This window comes from Ambystoma mexicanum, chromosome 4q (genome assembly GCF_040938575.1).
Source record: "Ambystoma mexicanum isolate Mex_15411 chromosome 4q, UKY_AmexF1_1, whole genome shotgun sequence".
Taxonomy (NCBI): Eukaryota; Metazoa; Chordata; class Amphibia; order Caudata; family Ambystomatidae; genus Ambystoma; species Ambystoma mexicanum.
Genome location: NC_090928.1, coordinates 1284448201 through 1284473476, shown reverse-complemented (window position 1 = coordinate 1284473476; position 25276 = coordinate 1284448201). Strand labels below are relative to the sequence as shown.

The window sequence follows — 25276 nt, the reverse complement described above, 5'->3', positions numbered from 1 at the left end:
GGCTATTGTCTTCTCTTTCATTTCCGATCTGGCAGCTTCAGAAAATAGGCCAGAAACGTGTACAACTTATTTCTCATCGCTCTGCGCTTATCGTAATTCGGGCTATCGAAGTTTTTCAGTGGCAAACCCATTTGTAAAACCACTTTGATGGCCTTTGCCGTCTTTTCCAGCAGTCAAATCCCCACATCCCAAATGGGATTTAAATGTGTCGTGACAGAGTTGTTCCACAAAACGTTTGGGCCAATGCAGACAGTAGACTAATATCATGGAAAACTGCGTTCCTTGTGGCGATCAACTCGGTCAGAGGAATAATCAAGATATGGACTCAAGCTGCTGAAGAGCAGTTTACAATCCTTCATCGTGGCTAAAGTAGTGCTACACACTCACCTGTCGTTCCTACCTAAAATATTATCAGAGTTCCATATCAACCAGGGGATTTGCCTACCGGTATCTTTTCCAAATCCGGCCTCGGAACTAGAAGAGCCCTGCATGCCTCAGATGTCAGGAAGGCTCTAAATTGCCTCAACTTGGAGGCTACTCTCGCTAGATGAGTAGTAGCAGCAATTCTAGAAAGCAGACACTCCCTCACCCTAAGGGGCTTCATGCCCACCTGCTCGGAGCCAAAGCAGCATCAGCTGCATTTCAAAGACACGTCCCTTGCGACACCATTACAAAAGCAGGTACTTGTGCCTTTTCCTCTGCCTTCTGCAAGCACTGTCTTGACAAGAGCTCAAGGGCAGATGCTCCATTTGCTCAGGCAGTACTGAAGAAATTCTTCAGCTAAAGTTGGAAATGGAACCTTCCACCCTCTGGGAGACAAGTGCTAGTGAATCTCCCACAAGTATGGAGGAAAGGGGACGGGACGTAGGAATAAGGAAAGGTTACTCGCCATAATGACTACAATACTCATAGTCCATAGTCCCCTTTCCTCCATATGCCCTTACTGCATCCCCCTAAAATGCCTTAGCTTAAAAGGTAGGACGCTGCCTATGCGTGTCAAAAAGGACTCGGGAGCAGGCCCGGAGGCGGGGCATAGGGAGGCAGAACCTGTGGCTAAGCATGCGCTGGGCCAGCATATAAAACAAGACAGAACTTTTTTGTATGGTGCTGCAAAGAGCAGCACCACTTCGATTCACTTCACGCAATTGATGAAAACAATCTTCTACTTTCATTTCTCTTGGCGGGATACCTTACTGAGACCTTCGATTGAGCACATTAATGGTGCCGGACCGCTCTGTCAATGGTATTGTATCTTGCCTTCTTAAGTTCTAACATTTGTCAGTAGTTAAGCTTTACTTGTGTCTCATCACACACATTCAACCATGTTTGTTCCAGCGCTCGTTGTACAATGTTGCCGCTTGCCACCCTGACTTCAACACAGACCGGTCTTGCATCGGTCTCCCCAACTCACCGGCTGTGTTGATCTTTCTGGCGCTTCTTTGTTCTTGGAGCCAAGGACAATACCGTGGCTGCTGCTGCTCCTCCCCGTCTTGGTCAGTTATGCTGGAGGACACTCAGTATCTTCGACACACAATGCAGGATTCTTCAGTCTGGTTTCCTGGCCGTTCGCTTTCTGCCTTGAAGTTTTCGTGAAAGTAACGGCGTCTTGCTGAAAAGGTCAAGGGAATTTCCCTCCTTACGAACTCTTCTGGGTTTGCCGTTATTCTCCCCTCGTTCAGCTGCCAACTTGAAACTGCTGTTCCTTCGTGTGCTTTGCCTCGCTCAGAGTGTGCTCTTGTGCTCCCGTCTTTTATCTGTGTGGGGAAGTTTAATGGAAGTCAGGTGTGAGTGATTGTCAGTAATTGCCCGACTTCGCCGACCATGGTAGCGGGACAAGTACACTGCTCGGGTGCGAGTCTGTTTTCTCCCAGAGCGGGCTGTCTGTGTGAAAGTGACGTAGGTTTACATAGCACTGTTCAAATACCAACATGGTTGTTGGTGTGCCACTGGTGTGTATATACATATATATATGTTTTAACCCATACACGAAAGCTCTTACAACTGGTACCTCCCGCCAAGATGTCCTGTGTTGTGATGTTGTGTATGCTGACACACCAATGCTGCCAATTGCACCTTTTATATACGAGACCTGAGTCAAGCAAAATTGCTTGGATTTATTCAAGGAACCATGTCTGGCATTGGCCTTTCTTTCCTCCTTCAATATTTCCATACATTGTGTGGGAAGTTGTAAATGTCCATATTCTGTGATCTCAGCTGCTAAATTGGTTATTTGAAGGTTTGGATGTGTAATCTGCTGTTTGCATTTTGTAAGCTGATTGCGTGAGGTTGGAAATTTCTTTGCTGTGCATAGAGAGATGTTTAGCTGGTGGGGGTACCCCAGCTGTTTCGTCCTCATTGGTGCAATGAGTATAATCGTTGGGTGATCCTGGTGTAACTTGTAGGAAAGATTTCTCTTTACTGCACCTTTCCTTCCATCTTTATGGAACCCCCAAAATGTTTGCTTTTATTTTTTTATCTGACCTGCTGTTTTTGCAGTACAGTGAAGCACTGGCTTTTGCTCATATATTATGGGGGAACTGACATTTCCTTCAGGCTGTCAGTACCGGGAAACATGGTTTCCCTTAGTCCTGTTACTGTGTTACTACTTTTGTATCACTTCTGGTAACATTTGATCATTGTACAATGTAGCTTACACTGCAGTACAATGGGGTACATTTTGTTTTGCCCTAGACTAGCACTCGCAAAGATTTTTAATTACTCTAGGTGTGCTAAAAGGATAAGCTGGTAGCAGCAGTGACTTTTTCCCACTTTTGGCGATTTTTCGTTTTAGCCTTACCACGTTTGGCTACTAACTTTGGCTACTGGTCAACCATGGACGTGCGCCATGATATTTGGTTTGCTTTGCTTACCACTTCCCGGGCAGTGAGGTGTTGACGGTGTGCTCCCCTAGCCGGTCTTGAATGCATCTGTTATGGTTACCTGTATTGGGCCACTTGATAAAAGATCTACATTTTATCATGTTCTCTTTTGTCAACCTTTTTAGGGCTACTCTTATCTTTTGCAAGACCACCACTTGAGAGTCCCACTCGCCTGTTTCCTGGGACCACAGCTCTGCCAGCCACTGCTGTATAGGGAATGTTGATGCACACTATGAAGATGCATGCTATGAAGATGCGTGATGCCATCATGGAGAGGCGCTTCATAACCTTTCGGACTGTTATATGGTGACCGGCTATCTAAGAAGGGATTTCAGCTAGTAGTGCTTGCACTCTCTCGTGAGAAGGGTAAACCTTTGCTATTGGTGTGTCTAGCCTGCCCCGGGAACTGTTTGTTTTCTTGCTAATGCAAAACCCCAAATTGTGGAGGTTCGCTGTTAACAGCGTGTGCAGAAGGCACGGTTTTGCGTTCTCTCTGATTATTAACCAGTCATTCGGATAAAGGTTCACTGGGATTCCCTTTCCAGGCAGGAGAGCTGCCACCACTGTGGGCACTTTGGTGAGCAACCGAGGCATCCCAAAAGGAAGCATCTTGAAATGAAATGTCTGTGTCTATTTTTAAGTTTAGATATTTGCAATGACTTGGGGACATTGAAAAATGTAAGCATGCACCTTTCATATCAAGTGTTGTCATATACTCTCCCTTCTTTAGTAGGGGAATGATATCCTGGATGGTTGTCATTCTGAATTGTTGTGGTTTGACATATTTTTTTATAGACCTGCCTTAGATCTAGAACTGGTCTGTTTGTTTTGCCTTTTTTGGGGACCAGGAACTATCGTGAATACAATCCTTTGTTTACCTGATTTAAAGGGACCTCCTCTGTGGCTCCTTTTTATATCGGAGCTTGCATCTCCTGTTGTAGTACAAGATGATCTGGAAGCATCTTCTTGCATCTTTGTGGTAAATCGCAGGCTTTTTGTAAAAACGTCACGCACTAACTTGCCTTCACATTGGTCAGTACTCACTTATCTGTTGTTACCCCCTTCCCATGCGTTATTGTAAGATATTATTTGTCCTCCCACTGAGGTAACATGGGAGGGGACATGCACTATCGAGTCAAATGCTCCTAGTGGAGGCTGCCCCTGTGGGGGTTTAGCCTCTACCGTTGCCTCAGCCACGTCAGTGTCGTGAAACTCCTGAGAAACCTGTCTGCTGTGCACTGACTGGAAAACCATGTTTTATTACCCGCTTGGTATGTGGAACTTGTTTTCTGCAAAGATTTGCTTGTTATTTTTTCCAAGACTTACATTGTCTCATGCTCTTTCTTTGTATTCTCAAGTTCTTCGTCCGTCAATGCTTTCCCAAACAGACGTCTCTCCTCTACAGGCATGTCCAGCATGATTGCCTGTGTTTAGAGTTTAAACCCTGAACTTCGAAGCCACGCATAGGTTTTAATGACTGTGGCCTTTGAAACCAGTCGACCTGCTGCTTCAGACGAATCTAATGAATTGTGAATTTCTGCTTTCATAGATTGCTTCCCCTCAAATGTCACTTTATTCATGGGTGATCTGAGAGGTTCAGGGATAACACTCACAAGATCATCCATCTCATCCCACTCTATGTTGTACCTTGCCATTAATGCAGTTTAAAAAAAAAAAAGTTTATTGTTCATTTATAAACGCGTTTAATACCAGCGAGTGGTTTCTAAGCGTGAGATCGGGATTCAAACCTGTGTTGCGCTGTGTTGTCTTGCTTCTAAGACACACGCCTTGCCCCGAGGTATCCTTCCGTTGTATTAGCAATGCATACCCTATATGATGCAGAAGTGGCTACTTCCCTTCCAAGTGTATATATTGCTTTGCTTTCATTATCTGGTAGATACTTGTTGGAAGGCAATGGTGTTCCACACCTTTTTCAAGTTATATACAGGCGTATGACATGCATTACTCACTGTAATCGTATTTCTGGTGCTTGTATCTGCTTAAATTCACATGCTGTGCATATAGTCAGATATCTAGTGGTAATCGCAGATTATTGCATCTTTTTTCGAAGATCAAAAAGCGACGTCTACCTGGGCGTGTCTGTAACACTATCCCTACTGTGACGTGTAGTAGTGTACCTATGATCCCTCAGGATAGAAAGGTGTATGATTTCTGTGTTCCTTCAACTCAGAGGGGAGGAAGGGTGGGTGCATGTGAATCTAAGCAAATACAAGCCTTTCACCGTAAATATGATTACGGTGAGTAATATATGTCTTCTGATGCTTGTGGCTCTGCTTAAAATCACATGCTATGCATAGACTAGCAAGCAGTACCAGGAGAAGGAGGTGGGGGTGTTTGAAGTAACATCTGTAAAGAGATGTCTTAACACCGCTGACCCACCTGACAATAGGTCTAGTAATGTGTATCTAAGCAATACACATGTAGTGTAACGGAGTGACCAGAACTCCTGGTAGCTGCCTTGCAGATAGCATCTAAAGGAATATTTGCAATAAAGGCTATAGTAGCTCCTGTGCCTCGAGTAGAATGTGCTCTAGGCATAAAAGATAAAGCTCTCTTTCACAGAGAGTAACACATTTGGATGCATTTATCAATCCATTTAGAAATTGACGACTTGGAGACAGGACAGTACGACCAAGGCGAGCACGGCAGGCAGCACAACGGCACAGCTACCGAGGTGCAGCAGTTCAAAAGAAGGAGAAAGGCGACATGAATTCGAGAGGGAGGCGAGGTGACCTTGCCCTTTTCGTCCCAGACCTGCAAAACCTTCGGGGAAGAGAGCCTAAAGCCACGAACAATAGCACAGGTGTCTTGCAGCAGATGTCAACGGTACACGGGGCATCCCTCGCCGATATGCAGGAGTGAAGGAAGCTCCTGCGACCGTGGTACCGGCCAAAAAGAAAAGCCAAGCGGTTCATCACAGCCGGTGAGTCAAAAGGGAAAACATTGAGAACCAGCTGTGTTGAGTGAGAATCGCAGAGTGGCAAGTTTGAACCAAGTTCTATGAACTGTGAACGAATTGTAACAAAAGTTTTGTATTTGTATTTATTTGTTTATATAGCGCTTTACACCAAAGCGCTACACAATTGAACAACTTAATACATGAAACATAACAATATAACGGTAGAAGCAAATTACAATATGAATCAGTCAACAAAACAGTAAGAAGAGCAATTAACTGAATGGAATAGGGAGAGTAGTGGAGTAGGACTGTGTGGGAGGGAGAGGGGTAAGGAGGAGAAGGAGGAGGGGAGGGGAAAAGGTGAGAGTGGGGAGGTAGGGCAGGGGAGGAAGATATTCAAGGGGAAAGATAAGGAGGGAGGGGAAGCAGGGAGGGGAAAAGGTTTCAAGGAGGAGAATGGAGAAGGAGAGATTTAAGGGAGGTGCGGAAAGAGGAGAAGGTTGGGGTAGAGCGGATTGCGAGAGGTAGGGAGTTCCAGTGCAGGGGGGCTAGGAGTTGGAAGGAGCGGAAACGGGAGGGGGCACAAGGGGACAGGGGTACAGTGAGAAGGAAATGGTCAGCTAAACAAAGGGAACGGGAAGGACAGTAGAAAGAGAGTTAAAGGGGGGAAACCGGCACCACGCTAAGTCAGCCCCATATGAGAAACTACAGTTACCAGCAGACTGTGGGAGAGCCAGCGGAATAGGTCAAAGTGGTCGTTCTGAGGTTCAGGCAAAATCCCCATACAGTAGAAAGACTTTGATCTACAAACTCGGTGAAAGAAAGGGAAGTGAATCCCACAGTGAGAAGAAACCAGGGAAGCGAATCCCAAGAGGGGCAAAGTATAAAGTCCCAAGAAACAGTGTGTTTGGAACGGTTTAAAAAGACATTGAGATTTGTGGAATACAATACAAGAAGGGTCAGTGCCAAGAAGAGGGGACCCAGGAGTGAAGCCATCACCCTACGTGAAACTGTTAAAACATTGAGAAGTGTCAGTGCCGAGAAGACGGCGGGGAGGGGGACCCAGGGGTGAACCATCACCCAGCGAACATTGGAAACAAACTTTTCATTTGTTAAAGAAACTTTTGTTTTTTTATTTGAAGCTGTCGGGCAAGAGACTTTCAAGTGAAACGTGACTTGGCCATCGACGGCCGATAGCCAAAAGCTCGAGTGTGTGTATTCAGAGCTGCCATTGGAACTGTAGTCTAGTGCTGTAGAAACCCAAGACTGTACTGTGCTCCAAGCTCCCATCCGACCCTGTGTCCAAAACGTGGCAAAGGGAGATTCAGGCTACTGCATCCTGACTTATTAGCCGGTCCGATAGCACAGCGAGTAGAGCACTCGCTTTGACATCCGTGCAGAGCCTGCTGACGCAAGTTCGAATCCAGGCAGGGCCAAACTCAGCCTTTCATCCTTCCGAGGTCGATAAATGAGCACCACACACCGGGGGTAATAAATAATAAGCAGCGCTCAGATAACTGAGGGTTCGTAGCGCTATATAAATGCTAAATTATTATTATTTGATAACTCTTCTTTTATTTTCTTGAACTTTTTTCTTGAACTTTTTTCTTGAACTATCTCACACCCCTTTTTTGTATTAGCTGTGAGGTTTGGCAGTAGGTTTCTTAGTATAGGCCCTTTTTGTTTTGACACGACACCACTAAACACTTGCTCCCATCTTAGATTTAGGTTTAGATTAGGCATTTTTCCAACCTGCATAGAGCATTCATTGTTTAATAAACTCCCTTGAACTGTGATCTCGTGTCTGTCTTAATTGTTGTCACCATGAGTTCCGCACAGCAGTTTCACTGGACGGCAAAGTGACATTCTCATGAGATGCGTGAACCACGGTTGACGAGCCCACATGGGTGCTATCCAGATTAGTGTAACTATTTCCTGGTGCATCTTGTGAATTATCCTGTACACAAGAGGAGTTTGATCTAGAGACTGTTCCCCTTGGAAATGTTTTGGGGATACCTGGGGATACCTGTTTGCATAGACTGGGCATTGTGTGCATGCTCTCCAGTGTTGCTAAGAGGTCCATGTCTGAATGCCCCCTTTCTGCAAAGACGTTGCGCAAAATGTGTTTGTGTAAACACCACTTGTGTTCTACGGGTAGCTGGATGTCTCTGCTCAGCACGTCTGCAAGAAGATTGTGTCCCACTGGAACGTGTTGTGACAGGAGGAACATGTGTTTGAGTGCCCACTTCCAAATTCTCTGACAGTTTGGACAGCCCTAGAGAGTTTCTCCTTGCTTGTTTAAGTAAACCATGGCCATAGTGCTTTCTGTTAGGACTAGAACTGTCTTCCCCTGCAGTTGCTGAAATTCATTCAGGGCTTTAACACTGATAGTAGCTCTAACAGGTTGATGTGTTTGTTCGCTACTGGTTGTGACCAAGTGCCGTGCGCTGTCTAGTGGAGAAGTGAGCTTCCCACCCTGAAAGGGATACATCTGTGGTGAGAGTGACCTCTACTACGGTGGTGGTGGTGAACGCTTTCCCTTTCAGAAGGTTTTCCTTTATCCACCACTGAAGTGATAGAACTAGGGCTTTGTCACCGTTGGCTCGAGAGCCACTCTTTTGCATCGGACGTATACGCAGATGGGCATGTGGTACCTGGAAAAATGCAGGATGCCATCATTCCTAATAGCTGCATGGCTCTCTGTGCAGTTATCTGAAGACCAGCTATATATCACCATGCTTTGGACCCTCTAGTTGAGGGCAAGACAAGGCAGTCTTTTGTACGATTTAGGGCTCACAAATTATTTTATTTGACTAGGGACAAGGCACAACTTCTTTTCCTTGATAGAGAACCCCAGTTGAAAGAGCAGGTCTGCAGTCTTTTGGGTGTTTTCTAGACACACCTGCGGTGTGTCTGTAAAGAGCCAGTCGTTTAGATAAGGGTCCACTGGAACGGACTGTCTGCGTAAGTGAGCTGCTGCTACTGCCAGAACCTTGCTAAAAACCCTCGGGCTGAAGCAGTGCTGAAGGGGAGTACATTGAATTGATAGTGAGTGTTCTCTATCTTGAACCTTAGGTATTTTCTGTGCGCTGGTAACATTGAAATATGAAAGTATGCATCTTTCATATCCAAGGTGGCCATGTAATCCCTGTGCTTTGGCAGTGGAATTACCTCCTGCAGAGTTGTCATTCTGAATTTTTGAGGCTTGACATACTTGTGGGCCGCATGCCGATCTAATACAGGGTGCATGGTTAGATCCTTTTTGGGCACAAGGAAATATATTGAATACATATCGTTGTTTACCTGATCATCTGGGACAAGTTCTATCGCTCCCTTTTGCAGCAGGACCTCCACTTCTGCTTGAAGAATAAGGAGATGGTCCGGAGACATTCTTCTTGTCTTTGCCGGGTGGTACCGAGGGGTCTGGAGAAACTTGATAAGAGTATCCCTCGCCCACTGTCTTTAGCACCCACTTGTCTGAAGTAATCCCCTCCCAAGCGTCTGCGTATATAAAAGTGACGAATGAGCACGCCTGAACATTTTCTCAATGCAGGGCGTGCGTAAAGAAATGGTGATCCGCTTCTTAATGGAATGAAGAAGAGGGACTGATTGACAGGCTTTTTCTCTTTGAGGATATCGCTTTTTCTCTTTGAGGATATCCTTCACAAAGTCTGGGTCAAGCACCGCCTCCTGAGTGAATTTATTGAAATGGTCTGCCTTTTTAAGGATATTTCATGAGCAGCTGGTCGTCAATAGAAGAAGCATCTCTGGATTGTACGACGGGTGTGGCGTCTGCAGCCATGTTGTCAGGCTCAGCCTCACAAGTAGGATTAGTGGGCTAAGCGCCATGATTAGTGACCTCAAGCCATGCACCTTGGTCTTGGGAGTAGTCTCCTTGGTCTGGGACATAATATCATTCTTCCTCCTGATCATATTGCTCATCCTGAAATATATTCCCTGAAGTATCAGGTAGATGATGTACAGGAGAGGTTGAGTGGAAAACTGGGGACTGAAGTCTAGGTGACTTGAGGGGCCTTGGATTGTCACCTAAGGGAGGATACCTCTTACGGGTACTCCTATCGAATCGGTCTGAGAAATCCATAAACTCCGACACCTTTTCGATGCATTCCTCAAACCTTGCCCTAGTCCATGTCCCTGTAGTTGGTGTTTCAGGGAGTGGGAAAGCTAACTCTACTGTAACTGGGCCTTTAGAGCCTTGTAGGGACTGTGACAGTGGGGAAGAGGCCTGGACATATCCTTGAGGCAAAACTGGAGGAGCCTGCGGGCCAGAAACATGGGAATCAGGCTGTGAAAGGGTCTTAGATAACTTCTCCCTCAACTTAGGGTGAATTTTAATGGATGATGGAAGTTTCAATGTGTCTTGAGGTATTTTATTTTATTCGTCATTTAAATAGTGCCCTTTCCCCATTTGTATGGCCTCAATGCGCTTTGTGGTTCGAACGCCCTTGGGGTTCGAAGTCATTGTGTGGGAGATTCTAAGAATTTAAGATGCGTGTGTGCATTTTTCCAGGTTAGGATTTAGGTGGGCTGGCTAGCTCCAGTAATCCAATATGAATACAATGTAATACATCGGCCAAGCTGCCTTTAAACTAATCCACATGCTTAGCTGGATGAATTTTCCACCATTCCACCAGACCCTTGCTGGTACCAGAATTTGCCCCAAGAAGGGGTACCTTGGATCACGCTCTGGTATCCAAACTAGCCCTTTGGGCCTCGGGATCAGTCCCTGTAGTGCCTGGGTGCGAACAACTACTCCCGTGACCGGGGGCCTCCAAAGAGGAGCCTCCGGCCTGGCGTACCCTGAAAAGAAAGTCACTTAACGTACAACGCTTCTTACGTGACACAAACTCTTGAATGTGCTCCGGAGCTGACTGGTGGAAGACCTTCCCAACGCTGAAGGTGTCGCGTGAGGGCTCGAGCTGAAAGTGTCACAGTTTAAGCACCGCCCCACCTGTGATCTGGACTGAAACGCTCTAAACAGAGCTTGTGGAGATCTAAAGCAGACCCACTACACGACACGCTAGAGGAAAAGCCTTTTAGTCCTGGCATAAGCAAATAGAAAAAGACAGCGAGACCAGAGACGAAAGGGGGTGGGGAGGGAGAATCCTGAAAAGGATCCCTCTGGTGCTAACCTGTCCGGCCCGAACGCACAGAGAAAAGGACTGAGGAGCGAGAGCCAGAGCCTGTGGCTGCACATGCGCTGTGCCTGCAAAAAAAAGACAAATGTCTTTTGTATGGTGCTACAAAAATCTCCAGGCCCGCCCGAAGGTTGGAATGTCCCACAAGTATGGAGGAAAATGTCAGTACGTAGGAGTACAAGCTTTAGAAATAACTTTTGAAGTCTTGCATGGAAGATTCTGAAAACATTCCACAGTAAAATTGGCAAATATCTGCCTCATTTTTCTTATTTTGTATTTACTTTGATAAGAGTATTGAACAACTTTTAACATGGGGTTTTCCCATAGGAAAAAAATAAGATTTTGTTGGGCTCAAATATCTCAAAATTGTCCTCTTGGAGATTTATAATTTTTGGCACGCACGTATATATCTCATCGGGAGTTGGTGCACTTAAACATTATTTTGAAACTTGACTTGGCCAATGTTGAGATATTAAGGATTTAAGAAGAATCTATATATAACGCAGGAACAGAATGAATATGCATCTTTGACAAGAACTGTACACGTACCTGTAGAATATGTACATTATCTACATGTACGCTACTATACGACTAGAAACTCACATCAAAGTCAGGGCGGACTTTGTGTTAGGGAGAATTCTCTGTTTAGGCTGAGTTTCCTAACCTAGTGAGTCCCCCAGCAGCTTTGCTGGATTTCTGGAGTTAGTTTTTTTCCATCCTGCCAAGAGTGAGACTCTTTTTCTACCACTCTTGGACATGAATGTGTGTAATTCCTTTGACTGTCAATGTGTTCTATGGGCTCTGGGGTCTTTCCATAGGGTCTCATATGTTTTTCTATGTGTGTTACACCGCACCCTCCGTGCCGTAACACTGGGGCGTCCTAGAGGACCTCCACCATAGACTCCATACCCGGGGACCGACTACTGTCTCCCAGGGCATGTAAAGTCACCATTGGCTTTACTAGACCTAAATTTACTAACGGAACTAGTACAAACCATCCTATTGTGTACTAGTAGGGGTATTTTGATTACTCCTGGGTCTGTTATTCGAGGGGGCACTGTCCCGTCCCCCCTCGTCGAGTTTTGGCTGGTGGCAGTGGAAACTACTCGTTATATTCGACCCCGAATATAACCCTATGGGATTCTTCCCATTGTCGGAGGTTAATACTTTTTCTCGTTAATCTCTAACATACCACCGGTTTATTTATCTTAAATAAATCTATCGGTTGGTATTTTCTGCCAGAACTCGGTTTTTAAAATGGCGTCTGTGTTCGTCTCTGTGACTCCTAAACCAAAGGTTGAGCCCTTTGTTCCACTTTTGGCGGGCTTCTGCACAGAGGCCCTCCAAAGTGGTGCCATTCTGTCTGGGTACCACAGGGGGTGTGGGAGGGGGTTTAGGCACCCTGGACTGAGTTGCCTTGCCAACTCAAGTCGCACTCTGGTGTGATTGGCCCAAGTGGTGAGCCACCCCGCTCACCACTTAGCGTGTTTTGATTGACAGCTAGGCTGAATGAATGGGGGTTTTCTGCATAAAAGCAGGGCTTTTGGGACTGGATCTTCAGAAGTCACCACAGGACCTAAGAATCCGACGAGGGTAAAGCTGCAACGACGACACCTCAGGTGGAGCCCTGCTGAACCGTCTCACCAATTCCTGACAACAGAGGAGATCTCCCGGCTGGAGAGTCTTCTTCCCCTGACTGGTGGGAACAACCAGTCCCCTTTGCTTTTTCATCGCTTCCAGGGCGTAGTGGTCGAATTGCCCGTGCTGAGCACCCCGGCAACCGGATAGCCACTAACCCATACCGCGACCAAAAGGTGGTGCCTTGTGACGGAGCGCTCCGTGGCTGGTCTCTTCCCTGGTGGTGCAACGATCTTCAGCTTTCCGACGACGAGAGCATCTCTTCTCTTGGCAAAGCCCCGACTTGCATCCACCACCAGGAACAACTGCCCCCGCCGGAGCTGTCTCTCCACATACAAGGTACCGTAACTGCCTGGCTTCCCTTGTGTCGGTTAGCGTGAGGTGTCTTAATCCTCGCCTCTCCATTGGGTCGCCTCCAAGCTTTCTTAACTTTCTGTTCTGAACTGGTCCAATCTTTCTGTGACAATTTGCGCCAAAGACTTAAGTGCATTTCCACTGTGATACTTTTGGGACATATCGCCTTGCCTCTCTCCGAGTGGGCCTGGCCTCTGAACTTTGCGATCTACAGTAGACCCTGCCTTCATTTGTTCGTAAAAGTGTTGGTACCGAGTTGATTTCATACCCTGCCTTTTCTCTCCCATCCTAACAAATACTAGAGTGCCATCTAGGTTGTCTGCAAATAAGTGGTGCCGTTGAACCTAGACTTGTCGAACTGTTGTTAGGTGGATTGATTTACTTATAGTAATTGTGATTGAAGTTGTTTGCCGTATTAGTGCCAGAGTGTTTTTCATAGATGTGTTATAAATAAATACTTATATATCTTTACACCCAAGGTCTGTTCCGTGTTTGCTTGTTCTACTGTGTAAATTGCCCTATTTTGTATACTCCACATACTGCCTAACTCTTCTTGAGGGAAGTCTGACTGCTCAGCCACAGCTACCAAGTGAATCTGTGTGGTACAGACTGCTACCAAGTGGGTTTACTGCCAAACACCTGTAGTCCTAAATCTTTTGCAGTGGTCCCAGAGGGAACTGCACAGGTTTCCGCCTAACACTTTGATCTCAGTTTTCAGGATATGTAAATTGCATATAGGTGCAAACTGTAAAACGCACACGCCGCTTATACATATTGAACACTCACATCAAAGTTAGCTCACTTTAATGTGAGCTTTCATACGTATAGGAGGCGATGAATGCAACTGCAGAATTAATGTACATTTCATACATGTACAAACTCACATGAAAGCCAGATGACTGAGTTTTCAGGAGATGTACATGCACAGTGTACAACACGCATACACCTCTTGTACATATTGAAAACTTGCATCAAAGTGAGACTGAACTGTAAATGTTCATGCGTATTGGAGGCGTATAGGACATGTGTATTTTAAGACTTTATGCCAAAAACTCATATGCTACTTATAACACCATACAATCACCTGTCAGATACTTAAACACCAAGCACTCGTATCACTTATGGCGCTCTCACTTATGGCGCTCCCACACACACACACACATACACACACACATGCACACGCACGCGTGCACACACACACACACACACGCGCACACGCACACATACGCACACGCACACACACACTGTTAAACACACACTGTTACACACACATACACATGATGTGTCTCATGTATAACGCGCCTAAACACAAGTGTTTCAAGGCGCGACAAGACAAGGTAGTGAGGACAAGACAAACAATCTTACTAGGCCTGGTGTCATTCAGATCGTGCAAGTGCAACAGCACAAAGTGCAGGGGGGAACGCAGAGGGGGCAGTGGAATGGAGAGGGAGGTAGGAAGTGCAATCAGTGCAGCATTTGCTCTAAGTAAGTGCAGCCCCGCTCTGGGTGTGCAACGAGGTAGGGGACTGTAGAGATTACAGTTACAGCCCCTAAGTGCGCGGTCGGCTCGGAGGCAGTGCAGTGGAGACTGATCATGCAGGAGCCTGCTACCCAGTGAGGCTCTGAGGGTAGCCAGGCAACCAGTCGGCACAGCCGACAGGTAGGTCAGAAGGGGAGGGAGGGAGATAAAGCAGAGAACAGGAAGGGCTTGAGATGCTTCCGGAACTTCATGTGGTCCGGCTCAACTTTGAGAGGGGCAGGGAGACCATTACAGAGGGGGAGGCACCTACAGAGGAGAGATCTAACCCCCCCCCTCCCTCTCTGCCTGGAGAAGCGTCTGACCCTTAGAGTTGTAGGTAGCTGAGCGAAGGGCTCGGGAAGGAAGGTGTTTTGGAATCGCGAGTTTGATGTAATGCGGCCCCCAGCCCAGAAAGCCTTGTGGACGATGCAGAGGGTCTTGAACTTGATCCTTGCAGCTACCAGGAGCCAGTGTAAAGAGTTCAGGGCTGCAGAGATACGGTCCCTGGGCTCTAGGCCAAGGATAATTCTCTGTTATGTTCTGGATTAGTTGAAGAGGGAGGAGAGTAGCAGAAGGCAGATTGAGAAATAGGCTGTTGCAGTACAGCATAGAGAGAGCCAGGTCTCTGGAGACAGTGAGCTTCTGGGGTAAAGTGAGAAAAGGAAGCATACCTCTGGGGAGGTGCAACTGGTAGTGGGCCTTCTTGGCAAGGTCTGTGATGTGAGGAGAGAGTGGAGTCGAAGATGACAGCAAGGTTTTTTGCCTCACTGGAAGGCGAAGGAAGAGGGCCCAAGGAGGGCAGCCAGAGTGAAAGAGGGAAAGCAGGAGCAGGGGTTCCAATGAGAAGGATCTCGGTCTTTAAGGTAGAGCTCGTTGGAGGCACACCAATCCTGAATCGCGGATAGATGTTCAGGAATGAGCGAGAGAGGAAAGGAGCCTGAAAGAGAGCTGAGTTTCATCCGGGTAACACTGAAAGTTAGAGGAGAAGGTAGAAATAAGGTCGGCCAAAGGGGCTAAGTAGACATTGAAGAGCCAGGGGGAGAGGGTAGAGCCCTGGGGAACACCACATGTGGAGAGAGAGGTCCCAAGTTGGACCTGGAAGGGTCGGTCAGAAGGAAGGAGGTCAACCACTCCAGGGCCTGATCTGTGATGCCCAGGTTCTCGCAGAGTCGATTGATCAGGATGGTGTGATTAACTGTGTCAAAAGCAGAGGAAAGATTAAGGAGGATGAGGACAGAAGGAAGTCTGGAGTCAAGATTGGAGAGGAGATCTTCACAGGTGTTCAACAGAGCTGTTTCCGTGCCTCTGGCTGCTCTGGAGCCAGACTGATGGTCGTAGAGGCAACCAGCAGATTCGGTGCTGGGAGATAGCCAGATTTTCCACAAGATTTCCCAGGAAAGGAGTAATAGAGATCGGCAGTAGTTTGCCAGGCAGGAAGGATCGGCCGTAGACTTTTTAAGGAGGGGGTGAACAAGAGAGTGCTTACGGAGAGGGTGGAAAATTCCAGTGATTAAAGAGTGATTGCAGAAATCGACCGAAGCGGTCGATGTGGTCCTTGATGGTTCTGGAGGAGCAGGGGAGCACCTGTTTGGACAACACTTTAATAGATCGGACTTGTCTAGAAACAGCGTTGGGTGTTGTCGGAGAGATAGAGGAGAAAGGAGGAGGCGAGGGAGAGGCGGCCAGAGGTGGGCAGAGTGAGGTAGAGGACGAGGAGGATGAGGAGGAGGACGGGATGTCCTGAGTTTTAGTGAAGTGAGAAGCCAGAGCCATACAGAGGACCTAGGAGGGCACAGCAGAGGTCGAGACCTCAGAAGTATTGGCCAGCATCCTAGCAGATTTTAAAGAGTTTGGCTGTGTTGGAGGCTGCAGAGACGCGGTCTTCGATGTGGACTCTGATCTTGGACAGGACAGAGAATCTGTATTGCTTTTGAAACAGGCGGCAGGCCAGTTTGTCAGCATGCACCCAAAGCCCTCCTCTTCCTCTCAGCCACCCTCCACTTGCGTTTCAGGGCGGCGAGGTCGGAGTCATACCAAGAGTTGTACTTGGAGGCAGGATTCAGACGAATTCTCATGGCAGGGGCAAGGATGTCCAGAATGTTGGAGATAGCAAGAGGCAGGTTAGAGCTGTGTCGGTGTGAGTCAGCCGCAGGAGTAGGAGGAGCAGAGAAAGTCGAGGCAAAGGCATCCACTGTGACACACGCTTCATGTGCTGAATGACCAGGAAGGTAGGTCGCAGTGCTGGGGTGGGCTTAGCCTGAGGGACAGAGTTTCAGATGACCGGAAAGCAGGAAGTGGTCAGTCCAAGAGAGAGGAAGGGTGAGGGGGTTAAATAGGGGGGTGTCTGAGGAGATAAGAACTTCCAGGGTGTGTCCGGAAGAGTGTGTCGGACCAGTGGGTAGAATGGAGAGAGAGAGAGAGAGAGAGAGAGTGTCGTAGAGGTTGCGGAAGAGCCCCGAGCAGGGATTAGAAGCATCCAGGTGGATGTTGAGGTCTCTGAGGACGAGAGGTTGGGAGGTAGAGGCAAGGAGAAAAGAGGAAGAGGGCATCCTGGCCAGTTGGCCTGTAGATGGTTGCCACAGTCAGAGAGAGGCCAGATGAGATAGAGAGCCTTCAAACCAGGTATTCAAAGGAGAAGTAGGCCTGCGTAGGAATGACAGAAGCAAGGACCCACTCCGCATAGATCAGTGCTACTCAACCTCTGGGTCGGTTGATTCTGGGCTCGGAGAGGATCTTGCAGCCATCAAGGAGGAGAGTGTGAAAACTTGTGACAGAGCTGACCATGATCCATGTCTCAGTGAGAGCTAGGACATCCAGGTCAAATTCTTAGAGGAGGTGGCAGATGTCAGAAGAGTGTTCCACAGCAGAGCGAGAGATGAAAGTAGCAATGTGGCACAGGTTGCCACATTAGAAAGACTTGCGGGGTTGGGGGGGGTACAGGCTTGAGGTACACCCAGCGGAAGTGGTAGAGGGGCACCGAGTGGGCAGAGGTGGTAGCAGGAGGTGACATAGTAGCCATAGAGGAGGAGGAAGGTGCCAAAGACGCAGCGCAAGAAGGAGATGGCAGAGGGGCCAGGTAGGTGATAGTAGGAGTAGCGGGAGAAGGAAGGAAGTTGATAAGATGAAGGAGATGCCTATCGAAAAGGAGGTGATTGGGCTCAGGGCTCTGGATCAAGACAGTGCCGTTCAGCTAGACATTAATGATGGTTTTGAAGGAGTGGAAGTAGGCCAAGAGGACCTCCCACCGGGTGCCATAATGGGTGAGGAAGAGATGGGAGAGAGCCAAGACCATGTGAGGGCTCCATAGGTCTGGTGAGGGAACGACAAAGAGGATGTTGGTGAGTCTGTCTGGAGGAGTCATTGATGCAGGTATTGGCAATAGGGAGGCCAGTGTTGGAGACCAGGATATCCCTCTTTAACTTCTTACTTCCAGATTTGGTAAGAGGGATAGGATAGGAGATAGAGTAGCAGTTAGAGAAGATGGGAGAAACGGAAAGCACCTTAGAGGGTGCGAGGAGGAAAGTAGGAGGAGAAGGGAGCGAGAGCGAAAGGAGCGAACGCCCAGCGCCACCAATGCAGGATGCGCTGGGTTGGTGGGAGGATGGGGGTGGGGGGGTCACACAGTAGGGAACCCAGCAGGGGGGCAGACAGGTGACACAACAGTACCTCGATACCCCCAGTGGGGTGGGGACCATGAGAGTGGGAGAGAACCTAATGGGACAAAGTTCGCAGCACAACAGAAACCACAATGCTAAACCACCCAGATTCGACTTTCCTAAAAGGAAGGGAAAAGGCCTAGTTGTAACTCAGCAGCAGTGCAATGCGACTTTCCAGGGGAGATGAATTGTGGATGAGCACTCTTCCTGCTTTTCTACATCTCCATGGAAGGAACAACGCCGCGAGTGCTGCAGGTGACCATTCCTGCCTGAATTCGACTTCACAGAGAGCGTGCACTGTGAAAGGGCATTTCATTTGGTTGTGCACACAGCGCTTGTTGCGCAGACTTCATCATTCTCTTTGCAATATTGCCACAATTTACCAATGCAGCTGGGGGATAGACGCAAGTTATTTCCCTGCCTGCCTTTAACCCCTCAAGTGGGTTTTCGTGAATTTTTCTTTTTGCCTGGTCCCTCATTGACTCCTCCGTCATTTCAAGATGGCTGTTCCATTTTGCACCTGTTCATCTTTCTGCCTGTCCCACTCCCCCTTCCCATTGGTTGCCTTGGCCTTGATAGGCCAATGAGAGCAACCGGGAGGCGGGAGCCGGCCAGTACTCGCCTGTGATGCTGTGTGCACCCCCCCCCCCCCCTATTGGTCGCCTGTTATGCTGTGTGGCCCCCCCCCGGTCGCCTGTGATGCTGTGTGCCCAAGACGCCCCCAACCACCCCTCGGTTGCCTGTGATGCTGTGTGCCCCCACACCCCTCATCCTTCTCCTCCTAGCCTGATAACGGCCTTCACTTAATCTTCTGTTTTGTATTTCCATGCTGCCGTTTCCCTGTAATGTGGGGTAGGCGCCATGTACTTGCCTATTGCTGGACTTTTTGCATTTGTGTGCTGCTGCTGCCCTGTAACATGGGGTAGGCACCATGTATTTGCCCACTGATTTGACATTCACATTTTGTGTGCTGCTGCCTTGCAACATGGGGAAGGCGCCATATAATTACCCACTGCTGGACTCTTTGCATTTTGTGTGCTGCTGCCACCCTGTAAATTGGGGTAGGCACCATGTATTTGCCTATTGCTGGACGCTTGCACTTGCGTTCTGCTGCTGCCCTGCAACCTGGGGTAGGCACCATATAACTGCCTATTGCTGTACCGCTGCTGCCGCCCTGTAAATTGGGGTAGGCACCATGTATTTGCCCACTAATTTGACACTTGCATTTATGTGCTGCTGCATTGCAACATGGGGCAGGCACCATGTACTTGCCTATTGCTGAACTCTTTGCATTCGTGTGCTGCTGCCGCCCTGTAACATGGGGTAGGCACCACGTACTTGCCTATTGCTGGACTTTTTGCATTTGTGTGCTGCTGCTGCCCTGTAACATGGGGTAGGCACCATGTATCTGCCTACTGATTTGTCATCTGCATTTGCGTGCTGCTGTCGTCTGTAACATGGGGTCAAGCTCATTGGATGTAATCACCATTATACTACTCTGTTTGCACTTTGCGTATGATTTATTACCTTTTTGCACGTTCTGTGATGTGGTAATCCACCTTGTACGCTTCTTTTTCTGTAATCTGAAGCACTGTAACTAAATGTAAGCCCTCGATACCTCAGGGTTCTGCGCGCTATATAAATAAACAAACCACAAACAATTAGCTGAGGAGCAGCAGGTGGAGAGATGAGTGAAATAGGTGTAATTTGAGGGGTGGGCCATTTTGTGGAGTGCAGTGAATGCTCCCCCCGTAACCACACCTACTGAGTGCAGTGAATGCTCCCCCCGTAACCACACCTACTTGGTTCAGAGCAGCAGGTTGAGGGCTGCAGGCTCCTTGCTTCCCCGGCTGACACTGGCAGACATCATCTGGAGCTCCTTCACTGAAGCTGCCCTTAGTTTGGGGTCCTTTGCCAGAGGGGGATGCACAGGCAGAGGCGCTGCCCTGGTAGTAATAGTTAAAAGGGGCTGCTTGCCCAATCCGGAGTGGGGGGGAGGGTAGGGGAGCGGAGGGATGATGGAGGGGAACAGGAAGCACCAGGGCTCAGGCCGTGAGGTGGAGAGGAGAATCCCAACACAACATCTTGTAAAAGCAGAGCGGGAGCTCCAGAAGTTACTGCTCACCTGCTCTTTGTAGTGTAATGAATATACACACTTATAACACACCCTGTTATGACACACACATTCTTATGCCATGCATGCTCTTGCCACAGACTGTGTGCTATGACACCCGGTGTTATTACTCCTGCGATTCTTGCACACTCTTGTGAAACTCACACCAATGACTCTCACACTTATGCCACACCCTCTTAACACCACAAGCTCTTACGATGCATGCTGTTATGGCATTCACTGTTCTTCCACATGCCCCTGCGACACAAGCACATATGACACACTCCCTTATGACACAGGCCTCTACGACACACTCCACACCTATGACACACAAACCTGTGCCACATGCTGTTATGCAACATTTTATATAAAATGTACAAGTAGATGTAGAATTTACATGTACGCTACATGTATATGTATGACATTTATTACGTACATGTATTAACTGTAAAGTGTACAGCAAACACTCCTGCTACATTCACTTTTATAAACTCTATAAACGGTACTCCCCACACAAAAACACTGAAATTGTAGACACACTTTTTTAAATTGATAGTTAAGGTTAATCTAACTAAAGAAGAGATGGACTGAAGCCACCGACCTGGTCATAGAAGATGAGATCATCGAGTCAATGCTCGACACTGCTGAAGGAGGCCATGAAATCTCCAGACTCTATGAAGCTTTGCTGCAGGGCACTACCAAGAACGAACTCAAATGCAAGGGTAGATGGGAGACCGAATTGGGAATAGAGTTCGAAGATAAAGCATGGGAGAAGATAACCCATTACCACAAAAGAATCTCTAGGATTGCCCGCCTACAGTTCATCCAACTCTACATTACAAACAGAGCCTACCTTACACCCGAAGCCATATCAAGGTTCAAAGGAGCCACAGTCCAGACATGCCCCAAATGCAACATGCCAAAGGCTGGAATGACCCACATGTTCTGGGGTTGCCCTGCGGTTCAGAGGTTCTGGGCCCAGGTGAAGGAAAGGGTGGCAAATGCGGAGATAGTAGTTGAAATTCTCGACCCAGCAGCTTGCATATTGGGGAGCTACAAGCGGAGCAGCAAAAACAAGTCCCTTAATAAGCTCAAAGACTTAATATATATAACGGCGAAAAGACGTATAGCCATGGGTTGGAAAAGCACAAAAGACCTAAGTGAAGCCCGCTGGTGAGCAGACCTCAAAAGATGGATATCTGCTGAGACTGCTGCATGGGAAACAGCAATCCAAGTACAGAGATTAGACTCCAGCGAGGAACTACTCCGTTGGGTGGCATTAACTGCGCCATTGCTCCACCAAGCAGCGCAAGATAGAGCCTCCGATAGCAACAGACAGTCCATGCCCGTCAAGGGGCCAAAAAGAAGATTGAAGTTCTAACTGTGGTCTCGGAGGGAGTGGGCTGGGAGGGAGGGGGGGCATGTTATATGTTTCTTTTGGATTACTCGTATGGTAATGATTAATCAATGATCTTCTGCTTATATCATTGTTGTAAAGTTAATAAAGAAATTTTAAAAAAAAAAGGTTAATCTAACATAGTGCAGCTGAAGAGGACCTTCATCCAAAGAGGACAATTATGGCTACGTATGGAGACGTTTCCCTCGGAGGCACTCGCAGATGAGAGGAACGTGTGGCTGTTGGCCTTGCATTCGCTTTACACATGAGTTCCCTTTAGGGTCAACCCCAGAATACAGTAGGGTATAGCCTACTACTGTTATCAGACTGCCACCAATTGGTAGGAACCACACAACCAGCTCTGCAAGGAGGATAGCATCAGAAAACTGGGTGCCTTGGGGTATGTATGACCCCCATGACCTCTCAGAAGAGGCAGTCTGGTAAAACAAGTTAGGAAAACATGAAGGATGCTCACAGACTTGTGCCAGAAGTGCTGTAACATGTGATCGCACAGCGCTACAGACCTTTATTGATCATTAGGAATGCTGATGTGTTGTGTTGTAAACCCTTGGCTGATTGATGATTTTTGCCACTTCGTTCCCTTCTGGGCTTTTGGCAGTGTTTATCCCTTGGTTTCTTTGTAACCTGTGTTTTGCTCGCCTCATCTCCCTCCCAGGCTAGCTAGTTTTACTCGCCTTTGTTGCTGTGTTACAGGTACACAGGGACCCTCGCTTTGATGACCTTTCTGGCGAGTATAAGCCAGAAATATTTGAGAAGACCTACAGCTTCATTAATGACATCAAGAAGAAGGAAAAACAGGTACTTGTGTGGTGTGTATGCCCTTTAACACGGGGACAGTTTGTAATGCAACGTGTTGATGCGTTTATCTGTGTGTTATGGTGATTGCTGTAGTGATGTGATACTGCATTCAAGGGCTTGGTTTAGTTTCTAAATGTATATTCATAAGGCAGGGGCTGCTTGTGAGATTGCACAGAAAGATAAAACTGTGTGTGTAGCACAACGCTATCCAAATTGGTACCGGGTGCGCGTGTGTATGTGTGAGAGAAGTTGGTGCTCATAAAAAGGTAATAATTGGGGGGATTTTAAAGTAAGCCTTTTACTGCAGTGCACCCCTCGGACACTGGCTATCATTGTACACTAGAGAAGATTAGCACAGCGAGTCCTTGCCGTCAATGCCAACTGTGTCCCAAAGTGTTCCATTTGGTCGATTTTTGCATAAGCTGTAATGACACTGTTGTTGTCATGGCTTGCCTTCGAACCTGCAACCTGCCTCTTTCTTCACTCCGTTCTCTTCAACTAATCCAGAATAGGGCTGCAAGACGTATCCTTGGCCTCAAGCCCAGGGACTGTATCTCTCCAGCCCTAAAACCCCTCCACTGGCTCCCGGTTGCTGCAGGGATCAAATTCAAGACCCTTGCATCACCCACCAGGCTGTCTGGGGCCTGGGACTACACTACCTCCAGCTCTTGCTAAATACTCTCCTTCCAGATCCCTTTGATGTCTTGCTCCAACTCTCTGCTGGTCAAACGTTTCTCCCAAGCTGGGGGAAGATCACTCTCCTCAGCTGGCTCCCTCCCGTGGAACAGTCTCCCTCTCCCTCTTTCTTTCTCTCTGTCTTTAACCGGACCACCTCAAGTTCTGCAAACAACTCAAGACCTTTCTCTTCTCCTCCTTCGCCCTCCCCCTCTCATGTTAACTATCCCCTCTGTCGCTGAGATTGTTGACCTGGTCCCTCAAGAGTCCAAATAGCATCCAGCCTTCCTCAATTGCCAGCAGCATCTCCCTCTGCACTGCCATCCTGGCCCACACCCGCCTGTCGGGTGGTTTGCCTCCACCCTGCACTTACCTGTTGTGCAGTAAACTTGCCCCCTTCGCTGGGAACGTCTCAGCCCATGCACTTACCGGTTAACTCTTCAGCAGGTAACCCTGGGACTTCCTCCCCCCCACCCCTGGAGGACCCTAATAGCACTTACCCCCACCCACCTTTTTTCTTTTCACTGCACTTGCATGCTCTGAATGTCACAAGGCCTAATAGGACCGCTTTTTTGTTTTTCTATTTATTCATTCTCACGTTTACTTGCTCCTGTGTTCCCTTCCCTTTTGCCTTGTAGTGCTTTGAAACACTGTCTTGCTGTATAAGTGCCTTATACATATGAAATTAAATGAAAATTAAAAGAAATTTTATACATCTCGCGCTCATACACAAGTGTTTCCGAGTGCGCCCAGGCCAAAGGGATGGGAAAATGGGAGAACAAAAAAACAAGAATCTTACTAGGCCCAGTGACATTAAGAGTTTGCAAGTGCATGGGAAAGGGAAAAGGGGGAAAGTGCATGGAAGTGGGGAGAAGTAGAAAGTGCAGACCAGAGGAGAGAACAGAATAAAAATTAAGTAAAATAAATGCGATAAACAGTGGTAGTGCAGTCAGCAAGTGGCAAGTGATAGGTTAGTCAGTGTATATCTGATAAGTGAAGAAATGTGGGTGGGTTGGACTGTATGGGTACAGATACAGACCCTAGTGCAAATGGTGGCCTGGAGGCAGTGCAGGGGGTGCGGGGTGAGCAGGTACCTGGGCCCGATGGAACAGAGGGTGGCCAGGTGCAGGATGCCAAGAGAGACAACAGATCAGCAGGGGAGAAGAAAGGAAAAGGCAGAGCCGAAGAGGAAGGTCTTGAGGTGCTTCCGGAACCGGAGATGGTTCTCCTCAAGTTTCAAGATGGCAGTGTGGCTGTTCCAAAGGGAGGCCCCAGCCAAAGACCGAGATCTACACCCAGCACGTTTCTTTGAAAAACAACTGATCCTGAGGGAGTTAGAAGTAGAGGAGCGAAGGGCTCGAGAGGGGAGGTATTTACGGAGGGATAGTTGAAGGTATTTTGGACCCAGTCCCCAGAAAGCTTTGTGGACAATGCAGAGGGTTTTAGATTTAATCCTTGCATCCACTGGGAGCCAATGGAGGGATTTCAGATCTGTAGAGATAAAATCCCAGGGCTTGAGGCCAAGGACAAGTCTCGCAGTCCTGTTCTGGATTAGTTGTAAAGGGTGAAGAGTGGAGGCAGGTAGATTTAGAAAGAGGCTGTTACAGTAGTCCAATCTGGAGAAAACCAGAGATTGGGAGATGGTGAGCTTCTGAGGGAAGGAGAGGAAAGGCAGAGTCCCTCTGAGGAGGTGCAGTAAGAAGTTTGATATTTTAGAGACATCCAGGATTTGTGAGGAGAAGGACAGTGTGGAGTCAAAGATGACTCCAAGGTTCTTAGCCTCGCAGGTGGGGGTAGGCGGAGGGTCAAGGGAGGCTGGCCAGAGAGTGAGGGGAAAGGATGTTGAAGGTGTACCAATGAGGAGGATCTCTGTCTTGTTGGCATTTAGACAAAGATCGTTGGCGGCACACCAATTATGAATGGCGATTAGGCAATCCGAGATGATGGAAGGAGAGGAGGTGGCTGAAGGAAGCCTGAAAATGAGTTGGGTGTCATCAGCATAGCACTGGAAAGTTGAGCAGAAACTGGAAATGCAATAGGCGAGAGTTGCCAGGTATTGGTTGAAAAGCCAGGGCGAGAGGTTAAACCCCTGGGGAACACCACAGGTAGAGAGGGAAATAGGAAGGACCCAATTTGTACCTGGGAGGG

General features: G+C 47.8%; 1 protein-coding gene across 1 annotated transcript in view; it reads left to right on the top strand.

Moving 5' to 3' along the window:
• RRP36 (ribosomal RNA processing 36) overlaps positions 1 to 25276 on the top strand; it is a 193392-nt gene that overhangs the window by 153232 nt on the left and 14884 nt on the right. Inside the window, exon 5 of the mRNA XM_069608904.1 lies at positions 22349 to 22453. Coding sequence (XP_069465005.1) covers positions 22349 to 22453 — 105 coding nt within the window. The remainder of the gene's footprint in view (positions 1 to 22348; positions 22454 to 25276) is intronic.